At 39.6% G+C, this 27137-nt stretch overlaps 1 protein-coding gene across 32 annotated transcripts in view; it reads left to right on the forward strand.

Annotated features, from left to right (window-relative positions):
* SLC25A26 (solute carrier family 25 member 26) overlaps nucleotides 1–27137 on the forward strand; it is a 115656-nt gene that overhangs the window by 8169 nt on the left and 80350 nt on the right. For 26 of the 32 annotated variants that reach the window (XM_068907636.1, XM_068907633.1, XM_068907634.1 and 23 more), the window contains exons 3-5: nucleotides 472–581; nucleotides 18466–18570; nucleotides 19558–19605. In XM_068907636.1, coding sequence (XP_068763737.1) covers nucleotides 472–581; nucleotides 18466–18570; nucleotides 19558–19605 — 263 coding nt within the window. The remainder of the gene's footprint in view (nucleotides 1–471; nucleotides 582–18465; nucleotides 18571–19557; nucleotides 19606–27137) is intronic. The other 6 variants (XM_068907656.1, XM_068907653.1, XM_068907654.1 and 3 more) reach the window with 1 other exon arrangement.

A 27137-nucleotide genomic window follows, 5' to 3' on the forward strand; every position in this document is an offset into this window, starting at 1 on the left:
AACAGTAGCACTGAAACAGTAGCAGACTTGTAGCAAGTACTTTTTTTTTTTTTTAATTGCTCCACTGATCTTTTTCCAAAAAATAAAGACCAGCCACTCAAATCATCCAGGATGAAACAACCTCATCTCCAGCCTTTGTCTCCAGATATGTAAAATATTACGTTCCAAACCCAACTGGACAGTTAAGAATATTTAACACATCTTGTGTTATCTCAATACTAAATACCCCCTTAAATTCCTGACACCTTTGATTTTAATGGGAGGTTTTCTGATAATAACTAAGGGTGTGAGCTTCTGAAGGAAATTATTTGCAGATTCTGGTGATACTATTGTTCTGTTCTAGGGCAATAAATACCTCTTTTTCAACCACGATATTGGAATAATAAGTGACAAAATCCACCTCTGAATATTTTTGTACTAGTTCTGTGATAGAGGAACAGTTAACTGACTCTATGTATTCTTGAATTTCAGCAGCTGCATTTTTTATGACCTATGAATATGTGAAGTCTGTGCTGCACCACAGTTCTACATCATACTTGACTCCAGTAACACACATGGTGGCCGCCTCCTTTGGAGAAGTGGTAAGAAAGAAGTTCATCTATTGCTTGTCTATGAGAGGAGAAGAAAATTAATTTATGAAAACTCAGGTTTGATGTCATCTCTTGAATGTTGACCATTTTGTACTTGTGATGTTTATTACAAAAATATTACTTGTTATTTTCCAATGAACTGTTGACATGTTTGAAAATTCAGTGTGGGACTTCTTTCCAAGTGTGTAAATGAGTTGCTACTAACTCCTACTAGGCTTATTGGCAGAGCTCGCTAAGTCAGTAGGTAGAGGAATTGTGCATCGCTCCGATTCATGATATTATACCTTCACAATATAATGTGAAGTCAGTGGTGAAATTCAGGAAGGCTTTCTTTGCTTTTATAGCCTTTCAGCTTCATGTGGGGTAGTTGTGAAAAAGATTTTATTTGCAGATGGTTTTTACAATTGTGACACAGTGGTCCTATATGTATATTAGAAAAGTTTCATAATTTGAAACCCATCTACCTTTGCAGCTAATAGCCAGTGTTAAGTAATATTTATATACTACCCCCTTCCCGCCATGTATTTGGATTCGGTGAACGCCTTTTCCCAGAAGATAGTTTGTCATATAGATGAGAAGGCTTTCTTGCCAGTGAATGTACAAAGTGACATGACAGGATAGGGCAACTGGCAGCTGTGTCGCTTCACTTGCCAAATGATGCGTAATGCTTTCCTGATGAAGCCTGTCTCGGTGGAAAGTGTTTGTAGGTAACCCAATGAAACAGTTTTTCCTTGGGATGTATACCTGTGTATTTTAGTGACAGCTTTTCATATAGCCCCTCTGATAGCTGTAGCTTTGTACAGTTTGATGTATTGGTTGGGTGACTGCAGGATTAAAACGTATGTGAGTAATATATATAGAAATAATATATAAAGCTTTTTAAAAACCTTTTCCCCCAGTTCTTGGAGAAGTTGCTCTGTTTCTGGTCCATTAAACTCAAATTACTTCCTTTATAGTAGGGTCTGGAGCAGCAAGTAATGACTTGCTTTGCCTGGGTTCATACTATGCCCAGAATAATTGAGACCAAATTCTACTGAACGTTTTAGATGCTCAGTAAGGAAGACTGCAAGAGAAGCCTCTCTTGTTTTGATGCCTATGTTGCCCTTGCTTTGTTAACAGCATGGACCTTGCAGTAATCAGTTGTTTTGTTTGTTTGTTTGTTTTTTAAAATATTCTAAGTTACAAATGAAATAGCACTAACCTATTGGAGTCAAGTACCAAAATGCCTGTACCCTCTTTGAGTTCCCAATCTCAGTGTATTTAGACTATTTCCCTTATATTGGCCAGTCCTTGGTGTTTTTTTTTTTTTTGGTTGGTAGTTTTTTTTGATTGGTTGGGTTTTTTGTTTCTTTCTCTTTTTTTAAAGAGACAAGAGGAAGAGTTTTCAGCACTAAAGAAAGGTCAAGGGTCTATTTGAAAGTGACTTTATATTCCGTTTTAGGATCATGAAATGAATTTCATTGCTAACGTGCAATGCCAGGCTGACTGGACAACCCATAGATCCACTGAGTTGAGAGTCTGGTTATAGCAAGAGCTAGTATGTGACATTTCAATAACAGGAGTGAACTTTTGTAAATAGTCTGCCACAACAGACTTGTCTATTGGTAACCACAAAAGATGCATTATCCATACTCTTCTGCAGGCCTAGAGGTTGCCACTCATTTGTGGTAGAATATACAGACCAGCTTGAACGTTCTGTTAAAAACGAGGAGAGTAAGGCTGGTTTGGGATAGCTGAATCATATACTTCCCAGGTTCAGCAAAACGCTACTTTACCCAGATGTTCCTCTCATGTTTAACTAGAGAGTTGGCACGGTGTCCCGGCAGTGTTTTGGGCTAGGTGTTCAGCTGCAAACAGTCATTTGCTGTCTGTGCCAGCACTGTCCACCTTCTTACTCTTGGTTTTGGCACACTGGGTGTTTCTTGGCACTGTAGTTATGAAATGGAGTGTGAACTGCTCTCTCCCCGCAGGTTTGGGGGAGGGTGATGGGCTCTACTGAATTAACTTTTCTGGCTCAGTTGCAACTTAAACTTAGCCCATGACATGGAGCAGAAAAATGTATTGTGTCTTTGATTCCATATTCTGCTTTTATTAAGTGAGATTTTCATGTCTTGTGAAATTAGCTTCTCCTCTTCCTCACAGGTACCTCAGTGTTTACCTTCTCCTCAGTGGCCTAGCTTGCTTGTAACTAAGCCCCAAACTACTAGAAGTGCAGATGGACCTATGCCACGTTAGCTTAGCTAGTAGGTGCCTCAGTACTATAGCAGCATGGCCTAGTTACTTCCCACAGGAAGCAAAGCAGCAGTTCATGTCTTCCTGCTTCCCTTGATTTCAGCTTTGCTTTCCAAGTGATTTTTATTTTCGTGTGGAAATGAAACTGATTAGACTGAATGTGACCTTAACTTCACACACCACGCGCATGAAGATAGTTGAATCCAGCATCTAATAACCGCTTTGGCAGTGGTTAGAGGCAGGAATAGATGGGAGGTGATAGATTTAGGGGTGGGAGGTATACTTCTGTGTTGCCTCCTCAGGGGATTTCTTTTTGATCTGGATTAGACTCTGTGCTGTCAGGTTACAGCTAACTTGAGGCAATGCATGGAATTTGTTTCTGTGGAAATCCTGTGAAGGCTTTTAGGAGTCGGCAAGGGATTCTTCACTACCATTGCAAAACATAGCCCTTAAATTCCTTGTTTGCCTGACTGACTCAAGAAATCTCTCGGATCTGCTGTTTTGTAAGCTTTGCAAGTAGACTGCTCTGCTTCAGAATGAAGAAATGATGATCGGGCCCGTGAAGAGGTGCCAGCGTTCTGAGGCTAAAATCCTCAAGAAAAGGTTCTAAAAACCAGTCTCTTTTGTGAGCAGGCTTTTTATAGTGCACTTCCTTTGCCTATGAGGATTCTGTAAGAAAACCATGGCCAGACAATTTAATCAGCAGCAGCTAAAGAATAGTTGGCTACCAATGGCTCTCCGCGTGGTTGCAGACCTGTTGCCTGAACGTTCAAAGGTGGTCTGTATGCTCGTGACCCTTACGAATCGGGAGCATACTGCTTTCATTTGCAGGCTAACAAGTGGAGGTACAGCGCAGCTGAATGCCTTGCTCAGAGTTGTCTGTATCTATGCCTCAAGTTATGGCTCTTGCTACCGTAAGGCCACAGAAATGTATAGTGATAGCCGTTGAAATGGCAGTCTGACTTGATGGTGTGGAAACTGCCGTGTTGAAACAGCCATTTCTCAGCTAATAAGATTTTGCTTTTTGCCAGCTTTCTCCTCCCTCCCCTTTCCCCTTTCTTGGTGCAATGGGAAAACTAAGCTGTAAAATAATTGAGGCAGGGATTTAGAGAGTTGCTACAACAAACCCATAATAAAAATATCACAAAGCAAGATCTTCTCACATTTGTTTTATATCAAGTCTTAGCTGATTGATCACGTTTATATATATATATATATATAAAAATAAAAAAGCTATTCCAAATTGCATCAGGGTGAAAGTTATAATTATAGTTTTATTGATTGGTCATTAAGTTTTAATCAAGGCACAGCCACTGGGACTATTATTTTGTCAGTAGTTCTTTTGTTTCCTACACGCTTTTCCTCCTTTGTATGCTTTAAATAATTGCTTTTGTATAAATAGCTTTTAAATGTGAAATAATAAGCCAATATTTCTGTCATGTTAGGATTCCCAAGGCAGCTCTTCACGTTTTCAAACTGTCTATCTTTTTTAAAAAAAGGAAGAATTAAGGTTTAGAGCAAGAAACTGGTATTGAATTTCTAAATCTGCTGCTCATTCACTAGTGAGCTTATGTGAATTGGCTACCTTCTTGTGCATCAGTAAAATATGAAGACTTGCTAAGCTTTAAGATAAGCTAATGCTGACTAATCTGTTTTGAATGAGTGTTAGCATAGTGCACCCTGTTAAAAGTAATAGTAATACAAAAGGTAAAGCTGAAAAATGCGAAGGTCCCATCCAGATATGATAAAATCAGTCAAATGGGAGTTCTTGGTTTTTGTAATGGGTGTTCTTCTGTATTATTTACAACCTGTGTAAGTTCATGAGAAACACAGTCCACTGGAACTGAGTTGATCCAATTTCCTAGTATAGGTTGGGAGGCACAAAACCAAGCAGTAAAAAGGCAGTGGCCATAGTGTGTGTGTCCTCCTTTTAGACTGGAGGAATATAGAAGACTAATCTCATCTCCAGGAGTGAGATAAAGAAAAGTGCACACAAAATCTGACTCCATTAAACATAATTACTTTTTCCTATAGCTGAATCTTGCTGTATAGGGACTCTGAAAATCACATAGTACATGAAAAATTACTCATAAAGGCAGAGCCAAAACTCCAGAAGACAAATCTACAGTATATCATCTCATCAAGGAAGAATGAAGGTTGAAGAATACAAGAGTTACCAAGGGGAAAAAACCCTTACTATACCACTGTGTGTAGCTGAAATTCAGAGATAGGAAACACACTTAGGCATCCAATCCAGGGCACTGGAATTTTTCATCCTGACTCTACATTGCCCTGTGTGTTTAGTCTGCCTGTATCTTTGTAGTGAGCTGCCAAATGTGCTTGGAAAACATGATATCATAGGGGATGGAAAGGAAAACCAGATGTTCTAAGATTTTTACTTCTGATATTCTGAGGTGGTGCAAGTAACTCAGAGAAGGAGCAGTATTTTTAACCTTCTAGTGCCTGTTTTAAACAGAACAGGGTGCTTACTGCAGATGCAAAGTTAATTGATTTGTACCATTTTTTTTTGGTCAGCTTTGTAGCAACAGTGTATACACTATCATTACACGAAACCTGAGTAAAGAGAAGTTCCCCCCTCCAACCTTGCCCTGCCACCAGCTTTCTGCAAACAGCTTTATGGGACAAGTTTAAGATTGTCCCAGTTTGGTTGATGAGGTTTCCCTCATGAGAGCCAAAATGCTTGGATTCAGCACAGTTAATTTTACATCCTGCTGGCTTTTCCATGGAGGTGAGAACAAAGTTGTTTGGATCACGTTCTAGAAAGGCTAGCTGACAACAGTCTTTTCCATCTAATATTTAGATATTGTTATGGTTACGGTCTGAGCTTTGCAAGATATTTAGTGGAAGTTTTGGGCTGCTGCTTGTAAGTAGCAGGTCTACTCTTATAATTTTTCTGTCCTTTTTTTCCCGTTTTTGATTTAGCTTTTTTGGTGGCTTTGTCTTTCTTCCTACTCTGTAGGAAAGTAAACTACCAGGCTTTTAGCTCACTTATGAGAGGAACTGTGAGGGAAGGACTGAGGACCTGGGTAGTGTGTAGATGCCCTGTGACAGTGCTCAGGAAGTTGATTACTGCTGAAGTTATTGAGCTGCTGTTGCCTTTGTGTTGTTTTCCAGAGCACTTAGGATTACAGTGTTGGAGATACGTTGACACTGTGCAGTGTGTTCCCAAGCTTGCAAGATCTGCAGAGTACCCGCAATGAGCTGGTGCGTCCAAATAGTATGTGGTAGCCCCAGGTGGAGGGAGTAGCTGGGATCCTGAAAGCTGCATAGTCATGTTAAAAGCACTGTGCCTGCATTAATTTGGCCTGTTGGATTTTTCAGGCTGATGTAGCCATACTTTGGGTTCCTGAGCCGGCTTGTTTTCAGCCTGCTTCAGTGCCTGCTCTGTTACTCCCTTGAGTCGTGTAAATGCTTGACAAGCTTGCAGGTCTAGGAAGGCATTTCTGGTCTGTCTGCAAGAGTGCTAAATCTTGGGCTATCCACCAAGCTTTGGTGGAACGTCAACCTCTCAGGAAGAAATGGAGACTTCAGCTGTGTTTTCCTGGAAAAAGTTTGAATGGTTATGTAGGGACTGCTCCCTCCAAAAGTGGTAGGCTTGACTGGCTTCAGCAAGAAGACTTTTGGCAGAGCCGCATGCTCAAGTTTTTTCCAAATTTGAGAAATGAGAGATGTTGAATCCATTTGAATTGAAACATCCAAGCAAGAAGTTTGTTGCTTGACTGAGGAGAGGGCATAAGACTGGCTGACTTGTCCTGGTTTACGTAACCTAAACAAACTAGCAGGAGAAATGAGCTCAAGAAAGCAATAACTAAAACGTGGAAATGCAGTTGGGCATTCAACTCTCTGCCTCCTCTTGGCTTAAATAAGTAGGTAGGTGGTGTCACATTATCACCTTACCTGGCTCCGCAGGGCAAGGTGAAGACAGATATTTCAAGGTGAGATTCCAATCTCGCTGGTGTATTCCACTGTGTTGCCACTTACGATTGTGATAAGAGCAAAGTGTGTGGTTCATCTGTGATTAGCATCTGACCCTCAGTATTACTAACTCAAAATTTTTTTTTATCCACTATTGGGATGTGTCAAATAGAAAAGCTTCTTAATGTAGGAATTAGCTTACTGGGGAATTTGGCTAATTTTCTTTGCTCATCCTAACTTGTTTCTTAGCAGATGCAGTCCCAAATGCAAGTAAGACAGTTCGCAAATCACATTTCGGTAGCATGAACATTTTGAGAATACTTAAAAATAAATAAATAAAAGGAAGGTGAGTGTTGTATTATTTTAAGCTTATTTTTGTGAAGAAATGAGGCGTATAACATCGTAATGTCCATGTTTATCTGTTTGTTTGTCAACTCCTTTCCTGTGCTGTGGCAGTATCTTCTGAAACAGTTAACTTGTTTCAGTTAATAGAAGAACAGCAGTCTCAGAAGCGTATTAGTATAAATTTTATGGGACTACCTGGCTAAGTCGGAAGAGATCCACTATTCTGTGGAAAAGGGTGGAAGCATGAGCCAAACAATCCGCAAATCAAATCTATAGGAGATGAAGCAGCCCCTCACGCCACACCTGGCGTTAAGTTTTTAGCTATTTGAAACCCCTAAACTTGCACGTTGGAAGATGTGTTTTTTCAGTTCAACAGGCAAGATGGACACCTTAGGAAGAGCTGCTTCTAAGCCAGCAGTCATCTGCTGCAGCAAAGAGGTGATTTAGCACTTACTGTATCTAGGCTTTGGTCTAATGGCTTTGAATTTTTAACAACGTTCCCTTTTCTAAGAAGAGAATAAAGGAGTGGACAGAACTGTTTCAAAATGGAAAGCCACATTTTTTTTTTTTATTTTGTATTTCATTGCCTCCCAACCGGTGTAATATGGTCTGGCAGATAAAACTACCCCTTCTTTGGTGTCGTTCCACATCTCAGCCCTTGTTTGTTTCTACCATTTCACAGCATGTTTGTGTTGTAGCAACTAAACATGGGACCCTGCACAGTCCCCCTGCCAGCCTTGATTCAGGTGGTGGTGAAGGAGATGGAGTAACCTCTTCTGCTCATCTTATAAGATCACATTTACTGAAGGGGAACCTGTTACTGGGATGGCCTTAGCTTGAACTGGTCCTATATCAGCCTGAAACTGTTTGGTGTTGAGTGCTGGACTGAGGACAGCAGGTCAGTCTTTGTGATGCCCACATGCTCCTCCTAGTACACGCTGTTCACACCAGTCCACGCTACACCCCTGCCAGTACTGATAGCCTATAGCAGGTCAATGGTATCCAGCTTGACAGGATCTCTTTTACAGTACTTACACTTTCCAGACTATTGCTGTTGATCAGTGCTTGCCACTTTGGGCCTGTTTTTTTTTTTAATTTTGTTTTGTTTTTTTTCTGTACCGCACATAGCTGGATGCGTACAGGCCTTGAGCAGTGGAACATGCTGACCCTGGCAAGATGAGCAATGGTGGGGAGTGCAGCAAGGTGTGTGGTCTTTTGAATTAATCATGATGGATTTTGGAATGTTCATAAATTAATCTAGGTGAGGTCAGGTCTGCAATACAGATGCTGTAGGATTTCTGCCAAGACGTTATGTAGAAGCGTAGCTGAGCGGTGGTCAGAAGATTGTTGTGAATGTGTGACTGCTGCCATGAAAAGCTAACGGAGAAGGGGCATAGTTAGAGCAGACAGAAAGTCAAATTAAAGCTGCAGCTCAAAATTGCTTGTAAATAAAGGTGAATGGAGGCCTGAATCCACAAATACTGCCAACAAATTCATCATACGATTAAAGGCTGAAACAGCAAATTAAGAGCAATCAAACACCTAACCAGCCACCCATGCTGCTCTCTTCCTGTATGCTTTGTTAACTGTATGTTTTTTACCTCTTCTTTATTAGCTCTGCTTCGTAGCCCACTTTATCTCTTCATTCTAGGATTTAAAGCAGGCTGCTACTTTGGAGTACAGGACAGAAGCCTGATGTTTGTCACCTCTTTTCTTTTAGTACTAGAACTGGTTAAAAATTACTCTGAGCTCAAAGCATTTGTCTAAAGAGGAAAGTTGATTTGAGTTAAAGAGTATAAGTAAGAAATAAATAGTTTAAAACATGCTTCCTGATTGATTTCCTGGGCTGTAACTTATTCTGCCAGAGTCAGCTTTGGCAATGACTGAGATAGTTTAAACTAAGGTATGCTTATTCCAAGGTAAGTTTCTGTACAGGGTTTGTCAAGAATGACTATTTCTGAATAGCTCCATATGTGGACAAGCCCATAATCCTTTAAGTAAAGAGGCTGTAGGAAAAGAGTAAGGGATCAATTAAAGGAAAATACTTGATAAAATACAATGTAGTTGAAATTTCCACATTCTGGGCCAATGTAACCTCAGGAGACGGAGCAAATTGTAAAATACTAGCCATCTTTCAACAGGAGACTTAATGTGTTTTCAGAAAATATTGCCTGTGTTCTCTTGCCTGGAATCTCATTAACATTTGTCCTCCTGTAACACAGTTTGACCCCACTTAGCTCCTTGGAAACAGTTTTATGCTGGATGGGATGCACCATGCTACTTTGTAAGGGAACTTTTGCTGAAAGAACAGTTTGGCTGGTGGATGGAATTAATTTCTTAAGACTTTTAAAATAGGTTTAACAGGCTCACTGTGACGGAAGAGTTGCTAGGATAGATTGGATCATGCAGACAATTCTGTAAGTTGAATTAAGGGCCCTCTCTTCTTCTGCTTTAAGGCTGTTTATGTTTAAGAGTGGTAGCAGCTGATGATTTGAGCAGTGAACCTTGTTTCAAAGCACCAAGCTGGTTAAGGAAGATAAAGACTGGAATTTTAAAAGCTATTTAGTTGTCTGATTTCTGTCACTCAAGGGTTGAATGTGACTGTGCTGAAGAACTTCAGAATCTGTGGGACTTCTAGTCTGTGCCTGAGTACAGAAGAGAAGTTTGTAACAGTGGGATGCTTTGAGTAAGTCTTAAATTTGGTTTAAAGTAACCAAACAAAACTGTATGCTGATTGAATTTTGAAAGACCATTTTAGTTGTACAGAATAGGCTTTAGTTGTACAGAATAGGCTTTGTCAGCTTCGTAGACTTTCCCTGTTCTTTGCCCGTTAACTGATCATAATTAGGGCAGCAGTGTTCCTTCTTGGTGTGAAAAGAGCTCAACGCAAATCTCTGCCATCTGAGGATAAAAGAGACAGGCCAGTTCTTCAAGGTATAGCTGATATGGCTGATGGAGAGGTTGGCAGGGATCCTCCAGTGACAGATTCAGGGCATGTAGCTAGGTGTTTGAAGAACTGAGTGTGGAGAAGCAGATCTAAAGGTGCAGCAGAAGCCTGTGTTGAGTGAGCTACTTAAGTGATGGACAAATAGCCATCTGAGGGCTTCAGGCAGCTGAGGCAAGAAGCTTTGATCAGGATAGCCTGTGTGAAGGAGGAAGTGTGTGGATGATGCTCTGGAGCAGGGAGAGGGGAGCTCTGGAAAGTGATAGTAGGGAACAGACTTAGGCTTGACAGTAGCGGTGTGGAACAACACTCTGCAAAACATCTCTGCAAATCCCTGGTAGAGTCATCTAAGGTGGAAGCATGGTGGAAGTTGAAAATGTTTGTGCAGAAGCTCCTGTATTCCAAACGCTTGTGACATTCAGTCCCTCTGAAAGGTCTCATCTCTGAAATAGTATGTTTTTCAAGCCCTGGGAAGTGCTGAGATCTAAGATCTTGCAGGGTGGGATTGGTCTTTGAAGAAATGTTTCCTGCCAGCATACGTGGGAGCTGCAGTTAATTTAGTGAAGGCTCTATTGTGCCTATCAGAAGAAAAGACAGGACAAAGAGCCTGGCTTTGTCTAAACTTTCCCATCCAAAGCCCATTAGTCAAAACTTGTTCTCTCCATGGGCTTTAAATCAGGAGTGGAATCACCTGTTCATGACCCTGGCAGCTCTGCACAGGGCTGAATTTAACTATGCTGGAAGGGCACATCTGTGATGTGGTGTGTGTGTATAGATGTATGTGCATATTGTGTCAGTGGAAGTAAGATTAGCATAGTCTGAGGTTTTATTTTGAAAATTAACACTTATTCTCTGGGGTTGGCACTTAAAGCGGAAACTGATAGTGGAGAGTATGTACAATGGGCATCTCCTTACCATCCCTGGGGACAATTTCCTTGTTAAAGTAGATGATGTGCTTCATTTCTCCACTTTTGCTGTGCATAAGCAGGTAGCACACAGCCTGCTGACAAGCATATGTGGAAGGATTTACTTGAGTTGAGATCCACAGCAAACTACACGCCACAGAGACTTACAGTTTTCGTTCTATCTTGGTCAAAAGGGTAGCAATTATTTAGATGAAGAGTTTATTGGTGTTTGAACTGTTACAAGTCTGTGATTGCAGCAGTTTAGTCTTCTCTGCCCAAAGAAAATATGAAACTAAATGACAAATGTGCATTTCATGCCTCCTAATCTTCTGTTCATTTTCATGGTGGGGAAGAAGGGTTAGGCAGTTCATCTTCTGTCTATGGATACATCCTTTGCTTCCCGCCGCCTCCACTACTATGTAACATTCCCAATCCAAAAGCTGCCGTCAGATCTTCAAAACAATTATTTGGAAGATGAAATACTTTGCCAGTCTCATAATATGGCGTGGAAAACATTCAGTTTTTCTCTTCTATCACGCACCTGAATCACAATGAGTTCTGAAGAACTAAACATTGTAAGCTGAATTTGGGGAGGCTGTGGAAAGCTGTAACGCTGAATTTAAGACTTGTTGAAAGGCTCTGACTTGAATTAAGATGGACGTTTCCCCTGCTTTTTCAAGATCCAGAGGAAACCTGAGCAATTTAAGATCTCTTTGATTTTTAGACTTGCCTATTATTTCAAACAATCATTCAGTTATCTGAGGGAACAGAAAATAACATTTTTCTTGTTTCAGATTAAAAATACTAATTTGCTACCTACCAGGGAGTATCTCACATAGAAATTGAGGGGCTTGGATTATGTCATCGTTTTATTATGTTGCTGTAAAGTAGCTTTTGTCAGCAGGAACGTGGACAGGGCTAATGCAAAGTGCATTTAAAAAAAAAATCCTTATTTCTTCTTCCCCTTGAAAAGGGTTTTAGAGATTGCTCCGTTTTTCTTGGCTTTTCTAGACTTTCTTAGCACAAACAATCCTTCTGATTCCCCAGAATGGGATGAGAGATTAGGATTCTGTTTCCAGATTGACCGCAGCCTAAACATATGTCCTTTAATAAGTCGTAGCTGCTTTGTCATCGTTTCTGTGCAGCAGCTTTTTCTCCCAACTGGCTTAGTGATTATCTTGCACAGCTATCGTGAGGTTTAATTTGATGTCTTTGCTCTCTGGATGCAAAGTTGTAGTGTCATATATTAGACTCTTATTTGATTAAGAATAAACTTATGCTAATGACACTTAAGAGTAACTCTTCCCCAGATATGTTCCTTTAGTGCTATATATTAAACTGTATTTGCATGGTGAACATCAATTACAGCTTCCCAGGCTACTCAGAAAAAGTTGTTAAAACTAATCTCCTTGTTGAGAACTTAAAAACTGAAGTCCTCTAGAAAGGCAATATTGTAAAGGGTTCAAAGCTGCAAACCAAAAGTTTGCTGGAGCTTATCACATGTTTTTGTATCCAATTTTCAACGCAGGCATAGACATGACACCCAGGGAATCTTTGGCTTACGTTGTGCACAGGTCCCAAAGTCACAGCATACTGATGTTATTCCAGAACAGTTCTGTGTCCTTAAACTACTCTCTCCCTTTTGTAGCAGAATACCTGGGTAATTGCAATGTGGAAAAAATTTACTCTTGATCCTCGCCCAAGCCCAGGTTAGTGCAGAGAACAGATCAGTTTGTTAGCCAGGAGCACATTAAGTGCCAGCATCTTAATGGTTTGGGCCCTTAGTCCTTACTCTTCAGTATCCCGTTTTAAGAACGGGGATTATATCTATCTCATTTTAAACATAAGCAGTGCTCAGACAGTATGGTAATGCATAAGCCAGATCATTTACTGTACAAGGTCCATGCCAGGCTGCATACGGAAATGTTTTCTCAAGCTGCTCTCCTTAGAGTTACAAAGCTGGGAATAGCGTTGTACCAGCTGCGTCCCCAGTTCTGAGGAAGAACCCGCCATGCGTCAACCCAATTTAAATACCCTATAGTAGCCCTTAATAGTGACTGCAACACCTGCTCTGTCCTGTTTCAAATGTTCCTGGATCATCTTGCAGGTAGATCATGCATGCAAGGTTAATAGTCAAATTGTAGCACAGTTACCTAAAAATAAACTCTCAAACATGACACAGTTGTCTTTGGCTCTCTTCTAAATCCTGCAAAGCCAGTCATGTAGAAAATGGTTAGCCTGGAACACAAAGGGTAGACCCGAAAGGCTGATAATCTAAATGGAGTTGTTTAATTTCTTGGGTAATAAGAGCAATAGCTCTGAAGATTGGAAAGAGTTGAGCTCTTCTCTGAAGTGTTTGTATTATGATTGGCTTTGACTAAGAACAAGAGCGTATTGGATAGAGGAGCAAAGACCTGCTTATGAATCAGAAATGTCATTATGGTGATTTGCAGCTAAGTGCTTGTTCCAGCGTTTGCAGTGGATTTTTTTTTTTTTTTTTTTCAGAGCAATGTTTGCTATTCTGTTTCCTGAATCTCAGGGTCCATTGTGCTTTATGTTCTGGGGTGCACTCTCATTATATGATCCAAGATAAAAGATGTGGAAAAAAGGTGTATTCTCCTTAGCAAGCAAGCAAATTACCAACAAAAAAGAGCAAACCTGCCTACTGGTTTGGCAGTGTTTAAGATATCACAAAAGAAAAAAGTGTATAAATATCTGAATGTAGAGCGAGAAATTCTGTTCCATGTTTACTTTTTCTTCCTTAGAAAAATAGATCTAAAACCTCTCCTACCTTGCATAAGGGCAGCACTTCATATTGGCTGTCAGTCTTCTGTTGCCATCTACAAAGACCAGTTAGCAAAAATCACGTGACTACTGTTATCTTGCTAGTGGAGGTTAAGAAGTTTCTCCTCTCTATAACATATTGAATTGCAATGCATTTAGAGCCTATGTCTTTACTTAATGGTGATCCCTGGATCCTTTAAATGCCAGTTCACGAAGACGAATGGCATATTTCTCTGAAGCACTGTTAATGATCTATTTTGTCGGCCCATGGAGACACTGGGAATTATAGTTTGTTCCTCTGGCAATAGAAACAAATGACTTCTCTCGAGTTCAACCAGCTACTTCACGTTTCTTTGTCATGTTAATCACAAAATCATTTAAAGAAAATATTGGGTAGGAGTCTTTCAGCCATTTTCACGCTAGGCTCTGTTTTCTGCTGGTTTCTCTGGATCAGTAGAGAGCTGTGTGTAGTTCCAGGTTCTCTGGGGGATCCTGCTTTCACAGTTCCCTGGCTATTGAATCCAGGCATCTGGGTTTTGGCATCTGGATCGAGGCTGGGATAACAGACTTGCATAAAACCACCTTGCAAGCGGGGCTATCCCCTCTTTGGTTTTGTTTTTTTTGTGTTTTTTTTTTTTTTTTTTTTTTTGCTATGTGCCTCTTGTTATTGTCTGAAGAAAAATGATTGGTGTAGCTTCATACTGATGAATTAGATCAGTATTGCATAATTCTGAATAGCTGCTCCTGCTTTAAGCAGGATTGGCTGCTAGGCAAAAGTTAGTGCTTTAACATAAGGAGTTTTCAGTAAACTTAGCTGAGCTGTAAAAGCTTTGTGCATCTTCCTAGTTCCACTTGTAGCAGACCTATTTTCTTTAAGCTGCAGCCAGTTAAGAACAAATTTCAGTTATACGGAAACAAAATGTTTAAATTGATATGTACGAAATACTTTGTTTTGATTTAAATATGTTGATACTTTAAGTGCAGTGGTCGTTCTCCAGGGTCATTTGAGACATTGATCAGAGCAGTCACAACCAGCAAAGTATGAGTCGAATGCAAATCAGACCAGAAGATGGCAGCCTTGATGCATGCAAGGAACACCCAAAAGTTAAACCCTTTTCCAGAACTGAAAAGGAAAAGATTACCTTCGCTTAATTAGAAGGTATACTATCTTAGAAATACATAGATAAATGTTAACAAAATAATAATTTTAGTTTTTGCCCCTTGCTGCCTAATGCAAACAGTTGAATTAAAAATGCACTTAGGTTTGTGTCTGAATACTGGATTCACCGCTTTAATCTGATAATGATTTAAGACCAGGATTCTGAAATTCAGTACTCTTGTTCAGAAGTGGTTATAGTGCTAAAAAGCTAGTAAGATAACAGATGCTCACGTTGTCACGCTAGCATCTGTAAGCTACTCTGTAAACTAACTATCACTTTGTTTTTAGCTTTAAGCTCAAACTTTATTCAAGCTTAGATGTAAAAATACTTGAGCCTTTATTTAAATGTTGCTCTCTTCTTGCCCATAGGGTATGCATATGTGTGTGTTGACATGAGAGATCAAACACCTGCTACTTTGGGCTGGAAACTGGAGAACTGTATACCAGACCTGGTAAATAAGCAAGGCATTTATAGGATAGTACCCATTCCTCCCCCCCCCCGCCCAACTTTGTCTATAGGATCTTAATTCTATATTTCTGATTCCATCAACAGATGGAAATTGTGCCTGGCTCCAGAGCTGGCTTGAAGAAATATGTTCTACCCCTGTCAATAGGGTACTGTTGTCTGATACCTTAATGTATGCTGCGGTAACTGAGGGCCCACTTCTGTACACTCTCCGTTTCTGGCTACACACATGTCTGATAGAGAGCTAATTCATCACTGGGTCATCCCTAAAACCAGTAGGATTTACCAGGAATGGCTTGAGTTTGATGAGTTGTAGTGTGCTCTTCCATGGTAAGCAAAAGGCTTCATTTGGTGCAGAGCTGAAAGTTTTAAAAAGTGAACTTTTTCTGGGATCCTGATGATTAGGGAGGTGAATGGGCTCTCACTGTGCAAAAATGAGATTCTTTAGTCACGTTACCTGTCCTCTGTGTCTGTGTTTCTAGCCCTGTTTTCTTGGCTACTTCCCTGTAGCTCTTATCTTCCCATGAGACCTGTCAGGAGTTTGTTTTCGTGGGTGTATTACTGCGGTAGCTAGGAGCCCTAGTGAACACCAGAACTGTGTGTTTTACGCTGTCCAGCCAGCGCAAAGACCACCCTGAGTGAGTAGAACCCGCGAGGCAGGGGAAAAAGTTGCATATGTGTAACTGAAGTGTGGGCACCGGCCTAAATTACAGTGAACTAAAGCAGTGTGAAACTTAGCTGCCTTGTGATAATTGTTGTTATGCTTTCACCCTCATGGTAGCATGCAAAGCAGCTCGTTTTATCTAGTAGGCAATGCACGTAAAAGCGTACAGCTAGATAGCTACAGCAGAGCAGCCCTGCAATGATGATGTTTTTAATCCTTGGTCACCCAGTAGTAACTTGCCTACAACTTTGGGAAGTCAGACACTGGCAGTAGATACTCTCCCAGCGCTGAAAGGCAGTGTACTAGCTCACGCTGATGTTGCTTGAACAGATTTAGCTACTACAGAAAACTGGGGGGATGTGCATTGTTTGCATTTTTAACTTTTGCAGTGATACCTGGTAGATGCTGAAGTGATTTAGCTCTGAATATAATACATTTGAGATTTCTGCACCTGTTTATCCCAGTGTGGGTTTTTTGATTTGTTTGTTGTTGTTGTGCTTTAACCTTGTGGTCTAATCAGACAGGTGTGAAGTTAGTGGTTCCTTTAGAGACCTGTGTTGACTGACATCAAAGGACTGCTTGAATTGTTATTGATAGTAAGGTACACATGCAGAAACAAATAAGGTAACAAGTTGTAAGTTCAGGTGCACAGTGAAAATGTCACTCTTCAGCCTGATGTCAGCAGTTGCTGCTTACAGCTTTTTTAGCACCAGAAGTGCCCTATGGAGCCAATCTGACAGAGAAACCTGGGTAACATGAGCTTTCATTTCCTTTCATAACTGCACAGTGTAATCACTACTTTTGTTCTTGTGCAGCCAGAGATTTCTTCCTAGCTCAAATTCAAATGGGAGGAACATCAAAGTTAATTTGAAACAAAATGCACCCCAAGTAGTCTGGGGGAAATAGAGGCATCACTTTGTATCCACCCTTCTCATGCCAAACCTGGAACAGGGTAGATGTCAGGAAGCCATGCTGGGTTCTTTGTATCCCCTGGGTTGAATAGATTGTTTTCATCTCAGCCTTTTTAAAGTTTTCCTCCTGTCTCAGTATTTTTAAGGAACAGAAAACTAATATAAGGACATGGAGTGTTATGAAGCATGAAGTTCTATAAATATTTATGCAGAACTATCAAAAAAAAACTTGACAGTTCTTATTTTCTTGACATATTGGGGTCATTTGTTATTTTTGACCCTGAGAATTGAAGAGCACATGGAGTTGTATCTGCTTTGTAATGACTCTGGGATATTGTTGTCTGGTAAACTCGTAAGAATGTAACAGGATAACAGACTTTTATTTCCTTACTCTCTTTGTGAATGTGAAACTTAAACTTTGTGCTATGTTATGGACAAATAATCTTTCAGGTTTCCAGGAGCGCTTAGGTATCTTCAAAGTGAGTGGCAGTGAGTTTCTAAATTTAAACTGTCTGTGGCACATGTGACTTTATGAGTTAGCAGCTTAGTTTGCCCCTTCAGGCATAGAGATTTCACCTAGCTTACTCTTGATTTTTGAGTATTCAGCAATTAACCTTTACTTCTAGAAACCAAATTCAGCACAATATGTGCCTGAGCCTGGCATAGTGGGAAACTGAAGAAGGCTAAAAACGTGCCAGATCTGTGGTGTTTCCTGTGTTTTGCCACCAGTCCCAACATCATTTTAAGTAGCCCTGGGACTGACTGAAGACAAGCAGCTTCTCTTAATGACTGTTTACCAGGCCTTAAATGTTTTTCTAGAGAGGTGAAAGGCTTGTAACTCTCCCACATGTCAGTGTCCTCGGTCCTTAAAGCTGTGCACATGACCTTAACTCTGATCTCAAATTGTAGTGACAGGTGAACATTTTAAAACCAATCTAACTTTTTCTGAAAAGCTGGAGTGCGTTTCTGTGGCACCTGGCAGCAAGCACCTTTCTTGCATAGTAAATACGTTGAATAGAAAAGAGTCAAACTGATTCTTCCTCTTCAGTTGAAATCTGGTGTGGGTTTAAAGGGAGACCTCGAATATTTTATGTGCACTGACTGGAATATCTCTTGGTGTTGGTCACTAGAGGGCACACTGGAACCAGCTAGTAAATACGTTTGTTGGTCTCTTAAGTCCTGGCTCTACTTTTTAGATCTATGTAGTTGGGGGAAAATTCCTGTGGCTACCAAAAGGAAGAATGGCTTCAAAATTCTGATTTCATCAGGGTTTTCATCACCCAAATCAGTTTCTGTTTTGGAAGATAAAACCGAAGCGTTAATTGCAAGGCTACTTCCTTTCTTCTGTTAGTATAACCTTGGGTTCAGTCTAAGAGCAAGTGTTTAAGCTTTAAGATCAACTTATAAGTACACAAATTGTTTCCTGGTTTCTCAGATTTCTGTGCTTGTAATGATCTCCTAGTCTGTTAATTATACGACGAGTAAGGAAACAAAGGGAATTGCTCTCTGCATGTGTGGTTCTTTTGCAGGTTGCATGCCTCATACGGGTTCCATCTGAAGTCATCAAGCAAAGGGCCCAAGTTTCTCCTTCCTCTAGTACCTTTCGTATTCTCTCCCACACCTTATATCATGAGGTAAGTTCAGAGCAAAATTTCCAATAAGTTACTTCATTTGTCACACCCACTGCCATACATGTCCAGAAGTATTCCTACAACTTAATTCTGATTCCAGCACTTTTCTAACGGTTCTTCTGTTGCTGAGAGCAGCTAACACATGTTATGTTTAAGGAAGCCTAGCCTTCCCCCCTCCGCCCAACAACTCTTATTCCTCTTATTACTTGGGACACTTGCATTGGAAATTTTCAAATTCCTGAATTTTAAGTTTCTAAAACTCTACTCAGATTTATGCAGACAGCGCTTGTCTGGAACAACAGGACATTGCGTCCCTATATCCTGAACTTGCTGAATGGTTTCCAGTTTTTGAAGCGTGCTTTAGGGGGACATCGTAAGGACATTGTTTCAGAGAGGCTCTGTGGCAGCTCTGGAAATGAGTACTCTTCCACTGTCAGTAAGTTTTGAAAAATAAAGGCTTTTGTCATCTTTTCAATAGTTATACTGTTCCTTCCTGGAGAACCTGTTTGCCACTGTTTTTACTGTGTCTCACAAGGGGTGTTTTTCAAGTTGTATTCCATAAAAGAGGAATTGGCTCCAGAAAGCACTGGGGAAAAGTATTATACAAATTTCCATGTGCAAAAACCATCAAAAAGGAAGAAATAAATACGATTCTTCAATGGCTAGCTTGATTTTGTTTTATTTACTTATAAATGAAAACTATTGTGATAACTCTGCCCAAGAGGGTCCCTTTTAATTTTAACTGTAAGGTATATTTTCTTCTCAACGTGACTCCATAATTGATTATTCTGAACAGTGGTTAAATGGTCTTTGAAATGAAGATAAAACCCTCTGGTTTATATATAGTGTTATGATCGATATAGTCAATTTGTTAAAAGTTCAGGTCTAACTCTCAGTAAGGCTGTAATGCTTGACTTCTGATCACCAGTAAATTGCGGTCTTTGGCAAACTAATTCCCTATAGCTGATGCTTTCTTTTGTTGGTTTACAGGGTATTCAAGGACTTTATCGGGGATATAAAAGCACAGTATTAAGAGAGGTAAAACACTTCCTGTCTCTTTTGAAGTTAATTCATTTTATTTTACCTTATTTGTGTTTTCTAACAAGATACAGAAGTGATACTGTTGAGATCAATTGCTGTAACCACATGCTTTAAATATTAACATATTTCATTCTGGGTGTAAGTTACTAGCCTTCAATTTAAATAGGATACTGATAATGTGCATGTAAAAAAAAAAAACTATGGTACATGCAAAAAGTCATCTACTTTACTTTCTCTCAGTTCTGTTGCTGCTAAGTCTTGAGAGGATGGAAATGTATATACAAAAGTGCTGGAAATTTGCTCAAGTCTTGTGATTGTATCACATGAGGTGTGTATTCTAACAATGGTGAACCACTGGTATCATGCCAAGTTTGGCATAGACACATTTAGGCTTTCTTTAAATATATTTATCAGCAGATGCCAAGAAATTATCTGTCATCTGTATATAGGGAGGATTATGCTTTATATATTTATTTATTTTTTAGTGTGAAAGAAATGCATTTAGTTATCCAGTCTGTGGATGGTGGATGTGGTATGGCATTACTTAACCTAAATCAGAAGTACCTTACTGTTGGAAAGAACTGGAGTTTTGGCCTGCATGGCAGAAAATAGTTTCTAAACTAAAAGCACTTCATAAACATACTGTGAATTTCAGGATTAGTGTCATGGAAATGTTGGTATTGAGTGTGTACTGAAGACAGATTATAAAAAGAGTGGAAAACACTTCTGTCAGGTTTTGTGTGACCCTGGCTTGTTCCCACTGAGTTTTGCAGGTAAGCAGAGGGTCTGATCATGTTATTTTAAGGTGTTATGGTACCCTCTTCGATATAGTTGTGGATTTAGCCTTTGCTTATCATTGGTGCTCTTCTAAAGCAAATGGGACTGTAGCAACTGAGGTCAGCCCAAGGGAATCTTGAGGCAAGCCAACAGCCTTGGCATCTCTGACTTTTAGATCTTTAATACGACATCTGCGCAGCTTCTTGAATTCTTGCTTCGCATATTGGGTTTCTTCTGTGGCTTCCTTGAAATTTCAAACTTTTGGATTCTATTTAAATATAAAACCTTTCCTAACATTAATGCTCTTGTAAAAATGTATTTAATCTTCTCTGAACTATTTCAGATTAGCCAGGGCATGAAAAGATTTCTTTTCTCCTTTAACATATGCTGATTAAACTCCCAATCCAAAATTTTGCTTTGGAATTAAACCCCAGGGGCTGTCATTTGACAAAGCAGAAGTTGTATCGTGAGTACTTCAAATAAAGGGACGAGGCTTGATTCCTGTGAAAACATATCAGCTATTGTTTGGAAAAGGCACTTTACTTCCTGCACTCGATGTGACGTGCATGGTTTTGTTCCCTTCTTATATAACGCAACTGAGTAAATTAGGTTTGGATCTTTGCCTTTTTTTTTTTTTTTTTTTTTTTTAAACATATGATCGGATCTGTTGACTGTGTTGCAATTGATAATAATGTTAGTTGCAGAGGCTTTTTAAGCCCTTCATTCAACAGTTATTTACTTTTTAAAAGCCTTTCTTCACACTGAAAACTTTTTAGGACAGTTGTGTTAGCCAGCTCTTGTCACAGTACAGGATAAAGATGGATATTACCTAAAATAAGAAATCTCAAATTTAGTGTTACTTTAAAATGCTGATAAATGACAGTGCACTAGAGTTTACTTTAGAGGCTCTGAATGTTTCAGAAATTAGTTATTTGTGCAGAGATGACACCTGCTTTTTCTGAAGCATAACCCCCACCATAGCTTCATCCTATACTTATTTTCTGGCTCACTAAACATGTTATTCACTCAGATTTCATTTGGAGACAGGCAAAAAAAAGGCCAACAAGTCATTTTGATTTCTCTGAGGGGTTCTGAATAAATGAATAAATTTAGATGCCATTGAATACAGATTTTGCATACTAACAGATAGCTAAAACACATGGTTACAAGTGGGTGCTATTCTCCTTAATATTTGTTTTGACATATGTCAGGATGGTAATTAATTTACAGATCAGATTCATAGCACAGTGTGTGACCCAGCTGAGATAACTTTGTTTACTCAAAATGGCAGCACTTTGTTGGAAATTTAATTGGGGTCCTCTCCATTATGTATATTCATAAAAGATCCTTCAGAACTGATTTCAGTTGAAGTATTGCTTTTTGGGAGAATCTGTCCAATAGAATGAGAAATAAATGATTACCAAATGAAATGTGCTTTCTCTTCAAAATGAAACAAATCATAGTTGATGTTAAATTCACAAAGTGGGCTTTTTTTTTATCACCATGTTAAGACTGTTGCATTTTCTGACACTGCGTACAGCAAGAATCCATTTGAGTAAGAACAGCATATTGAACCTCCAGCTGGAACTGTTGTAGGCCTAACATTTGATCTTGATATTTTTCCCTCTCTTTAAATGCACTACTTCTTGTAGGAAAAATCTTTATTTTCAGATAAAAATCTGTACTAGTTCATTATTGGACACATCCAGGTAGCTGTGTAGCATAGGTAGTCTGGTACTTAATTCAAACTTAATTTTGTGGTATTAGAGTTTGTTTGCATGCTTTGATTCTTTGCTTACACTAAATAATTTGTTTATATACAGTAGAGGATTTTTGGTTAGAGGGGCTTCAATGCATAATTATTATTATCTTTTTTTTTTTAAGGGAGGGGGATTATTGAAAAAGGCAGTGAATAGGGTTCCTTTTAGGAGGTGATATTCTTGCACTAATGAAATCTTAAGCCAGACCTCAAGAAAAATTAATTCTAGCTGTTGTTTAAAAATATGCTTTGCACAATATGCAAAATTTTATCTCAATGCCTGAACGTAGCTGTGCTTGCCAAGTGCTTGGACTCATGCGAAAATAAGTCTAATTGTTTATAAAGGGAACGAGATCTTGAAGTCTCTTCTCGATCTCCTTTTTACCTTAGCATAATAGATCTTTTCAAGGCAACCTTATTCTGCTCTATTTAATTTGCACTAGACACATTGTTGCGAGGGAGTTGTTTAACCCTTCATTTTTGTTGTTTGTTTTTTTTTGTTCTTTCACTTAGCTTCCTTATTTTCTCATCAATATACTTTCTGTAAAGACTAATATTAGGAGAGGAAGAAGGTGGCTGAATATGTACTGCTCTTGGAAATATCTTTGAGTGAACCTCAGTGGAGAGAGAAAAAGTCAATGCTTAGAAGTCTTGGCTATGACTTTTCCTCCCACCTCCTTTATGGTGCCTCCTCCCTTACAGTCTGCATTGCCTGTTGGTCTTTACATCTTCCTTTGACATTAGTTTTCAGCATTAGTTCAGAGTAGCTAAAGGGAGGCAAGGAACTGTGCATCATCCTATTGGTGGTAGCAGCTTGAAAGAGACATCTGTGTTCCAAGAACAAGCTTTGTGATAAAGTGAAAAATAAGAGTCTGGTTCTGAGGTTGCTGAATGAGACTTTGAATAAATGGCAGAAATCGGAGGCTGTGAAAAGATGTGGAATTCCCATGATGTCATTTCCAGAGTGAATCCAAGTGAGAATTGTCCTTTCCTGTGATAGTAGCGCACCAGTGCACACCAGTGTGGAAACTTGGTCATGCTATTTAGAGCAGGCGGTGGACAGGTAGAACTAGTCATGTTTTCCACAAGACAGAGGTGTGTGTTTGTAAAATCTCCAGCCATCTTATAACAGGGCAGGAGTAGACTGTAAATCCACTGCAAATCCTCTAGAATTTCTTAATGGGAATGTAGTTCTTCTGCTGAGACCTTATATAAGCAAACAGAGCCAGATTTTTAATTCCTGCATAATTCATTTTATTAACTATGACCAAGTAGAACATCTGTTAAAATTCCATAATGTTAAGTTCATGGGAAAAAGAGAGAAGCTCCTGAGTTCTCTTTGGAATTCTTCCATTTCCATTAACATTACAGGACTCTAACAGATGTCTTAAAGGACATTATTATTAATGAGGAGACAACCCAGAAGAAAATGAAATGCCTTGTCCGCTTCCACAGAGTACAATAGCTTGCTGTATAGTGAATTATTTTACTCTCTGCATGTCTGTATGCAGGTTTCAGCTCCGCAGAAGCAGTGCCACAGTTAGCTGCAGTGTCCCTTCTGTTGTGAGTTACTGTAGAAGTGTTTGGAAGAAGTGGAGTGCCGAGTGGGTGTTTTGTGTGTTTTTAATCTAATTTGTCACTTCTAAAAATATTGCAGAGGGACTGGGCCTGAGCCCAGAAGTAGGTTGAAAAGGGTAACTAAAATGAATATTAAACTCTTCCCTTAAAGAGGGCTGTCAGCTCTGTATGGTTTGCAGGTGACTTGAAAGGAGATTGAGAATTGCTTTCAAATCTGAGCCCTTGCTATACAGGTAGCCCTGAGTAAGCTGATCCTTTGTACTACCCTGTAGATTTTTCTGAGGAAATTGAAGCTCTTTGCTTCTAATGGCCTTCATTCAGATAGTTGTAGCAATGATGCATTACTTGTAGTGATGTTTCGGAGCCTGTTGCAGGATTGGAAAGAAAACTGTTGATAAATCTGAACCCACTCTTGCACAGTGTGCTCCTATCTTTACTTTCAGTGAGCTAGCCTAGCCAAGACTCAAAAGGTATGTATTCAAAGTAACTGAGAGATCTGGCAAACAAGTCTCAAGTAAGTCTCTCTGTGCTGAGTCTGCAAAGGGGTGTCCTGAGGCACCCAGTAGACCCCCTGGGCTAGAACTTGCCAGTCCTGCGCCGGGGATGGGGAAAAGGAACAGATTTCCACACCTCAGTTTCTCTAATTCACATCTTGACGTTTTAATCAAATCACTAACAGTGCCTTCTGGTAGTGCTGCCCTGGGAGTAGTCTGTTTTAGCATGGTAGACTTCTGGGGGTCCCAGCACTTTAAATTAGTACTGCTGGTTTTTTGCAGTGTATGCAAGTCAGAGCCATAAGTAGACAAAGTCAGCCACTGCTCTCTTCAGAAGAGAGCCCTCTGCTATATTTGTTTTGGGGTAGAGGAGAACAACTAGTTAAGAGTATGTTGTTGTTGCAGTAGTGAGTAACAGCAGTGCTGTGACAAACAGGCAGTGAATTCAGGCTTTTCTCAATCTGGGAAAACCTGGAAGTAATAATGTCTCATGAGGAAGAGGTGCTCTTGTGTATTTGCAGCAGAACTAGTATCCTTTTATAATGTGTGTACCAACAGAGGGTAGGGAAGATGCACAGTGCATCCTTTGCAGCGGAAGAGGGAGCTAGCAGAAAAAAGACCAACCGAAAAACCCTCCTAAATGACTTATTACCTAGGAGAAGGTGAGAGGCTCTCTACAGCAGTTGGAAGCAAAATGGCTCTTAAAGCCACACCTGCTGCACTTTCCTAAATTTAAAAGGTCAATGCCTAAAGAATGCTGAGAAGGGTTTGCATAAAAACGTGAAACCCAGCTGAGACATGTTAAAGCATTGACTAAGGGAGGGAGGGGATTTTTGAGGGCTGATCTCAGTAGAAAACTGTTTGCAAACAGGGAGCCTAGTTTGTTTATCCACTAGAGGTAGTTTTGTGTGCTATCCTTTTGTTAGGACATCTTTATATAAATATCCTGTTCTCCTAGCTGTTAAGCTTTTTTTTGAATGTTAGGACATTCTTTTGCTTGCACAATTAAAACTTTGATCTTCTATCATTTGCTATGTATTGCAAAGCAGATGTTGATAGAAATAGGCAAACAGGACACTAATACAATGCTTGGAAAAATAAACATCCTCTTTAATGAAGTACGTGTGTATCTGTCTTTTGTTACCTTCTGAAAAACTGACCGGCCTGTATTATTTATTATGCTGTTCTAGATAGGTGAGACTTAACCAGGAATTTGCCAGACAGGGTATGTAGGACTAGGATTTTTGACTCCTATTAAACAACTCATGTTTTTTAGACTTGGGTATTTCCATGTAGAACAGCAACCGTCTCATGAAAGCGATGGGAACTGTTTAACTAGCTAGTCCCTACCATGTGGAAAATGTGCAGGAGTTATGTAACTTGATTAATAGGAGTAAGCTGGAAAAATAAGTCCCTGCTCTTCTCTCCCCCTTAACTACGTTCTTCTAACACCACTGTATTTTGGAAAGTGTATCGCTGGGGTTATATCCGCTCTCTGGTAGAATACTTATATCTTTGTAGATCGTTATGTGCAAGAGACTTTCATTTGGAAGGTGCCTAAGTGTTAAAGGCAGTTCTTGCAGGGTAAGAGCAGGGGACAACTCCATGTCGGGCTCAAGCACACACTAGGGGAAAAAAAAAAATCTAGCTCATGACCTGGAACACTGATAAATGGACCAAAGGAATAACTGTCCTTCACTGTTGAGGGTTATCCAGCACGCTCATTAGCGTCTCCCTGCAAACACTAGGATAAGATTTGGAAATGAAAAGAGAGATCTAAAATGGCACTTATAAATGACTTTTCAAGCCCACAAAATTACCCTGCTTTTTCTAATTTACTAGTGTTGGGAAGTGTGCTTTGTGATATGCCTGAATGGCAAATAAACTGGTCAGGATAGATAGAAATAGAAAGCAAATTCTCTGTGTGAAGAAGTTGTGTGTCAAGCATGTACAATGATCTCAGATTTTCCAGGTGAATGCTTCTAACCAGCATATTTGGATACAGCACCTAGCCTGAAAAACAAAGGGCAGAGTGTAATCATCCTTTCTACCATTGGTCTGCAGTTTACCAGTGGGCCATACAGTTATACAGTTTGTCTGACATCAATGGATATCTGCAGGTCAAAGGACCTTCATATATTCAGAGCATTTCTTTATTTAAAAACCACTGCCTTGCATCTAGGGTCTGTGAACAGACAAAAACACTTTGAAAACTAGGTCCACCAGAAACAGTTTATGTGATTTGATAATTTAGATCCTTTGCAAATGAATGTGCATGCAAGTACAATCTTGCAGGAAGCATATTTTATTCTATGGTAGAAATAGAAATACTATTTCCATACCTTCTCTAAGCAGGTAAAAATGCGATTAAAAAAAATGCGGTAAAAGTTGCATTTTTATAAGCGATGCTTTCTGCAGCTTTCGTAGTGTAGGAATGTGTTTTGTGGGTCAATAGCAACAGCAAGGACAAGAGCAAGTTCGGAAGAGGCATATATATAACTTTGGGGTTTATTTTTATTTTTTTAATGCTATGATTTTTTTTTTTCCTCCTCCCAAACAAACTAAGAACAATTTTCTTTACATTGGTTGCCCTTGATTTTACATGTTTGACAATGGTGTGAAGAGCATATTCCCCATGTTATCTCCAGTGGAGGATGTTAATATGAGTTCCTCGCTTTGTTACCACACCTAAATAAAATCATCTCTAGCAAAGGATCAGGAAATGATCACAAATCTTTTGTGAAGGAGAATACACATAAAGGATCCTTTTGCCTGGTGAGAACATGAGGTTGTAGTATGGGGGGGCAGGCAACAAGAGATCCCTCATGGTAAAAGGAGGGGAAAGGGCTTAAAGCTGTAGGTAGCAAGCAGAAGTGATCTTAAGGTATGTATAAATAAATAAATAAAGGCTAGCAGGCAGT

The sequence above is a fragment of the Struthio camelus genome, chromosome 14 (genome assembly GCF_040807025.1).
Source record: "Struthio camelus isolate bStrCam1 chromosome 14, bStrCam1.hap1, whole genome shotgun sequence".
NCBI lineage: Eukaryota > Metazoa > Chordata > Aves > Struthioniformes > Struthionidae > Struthio > Struthio camelus.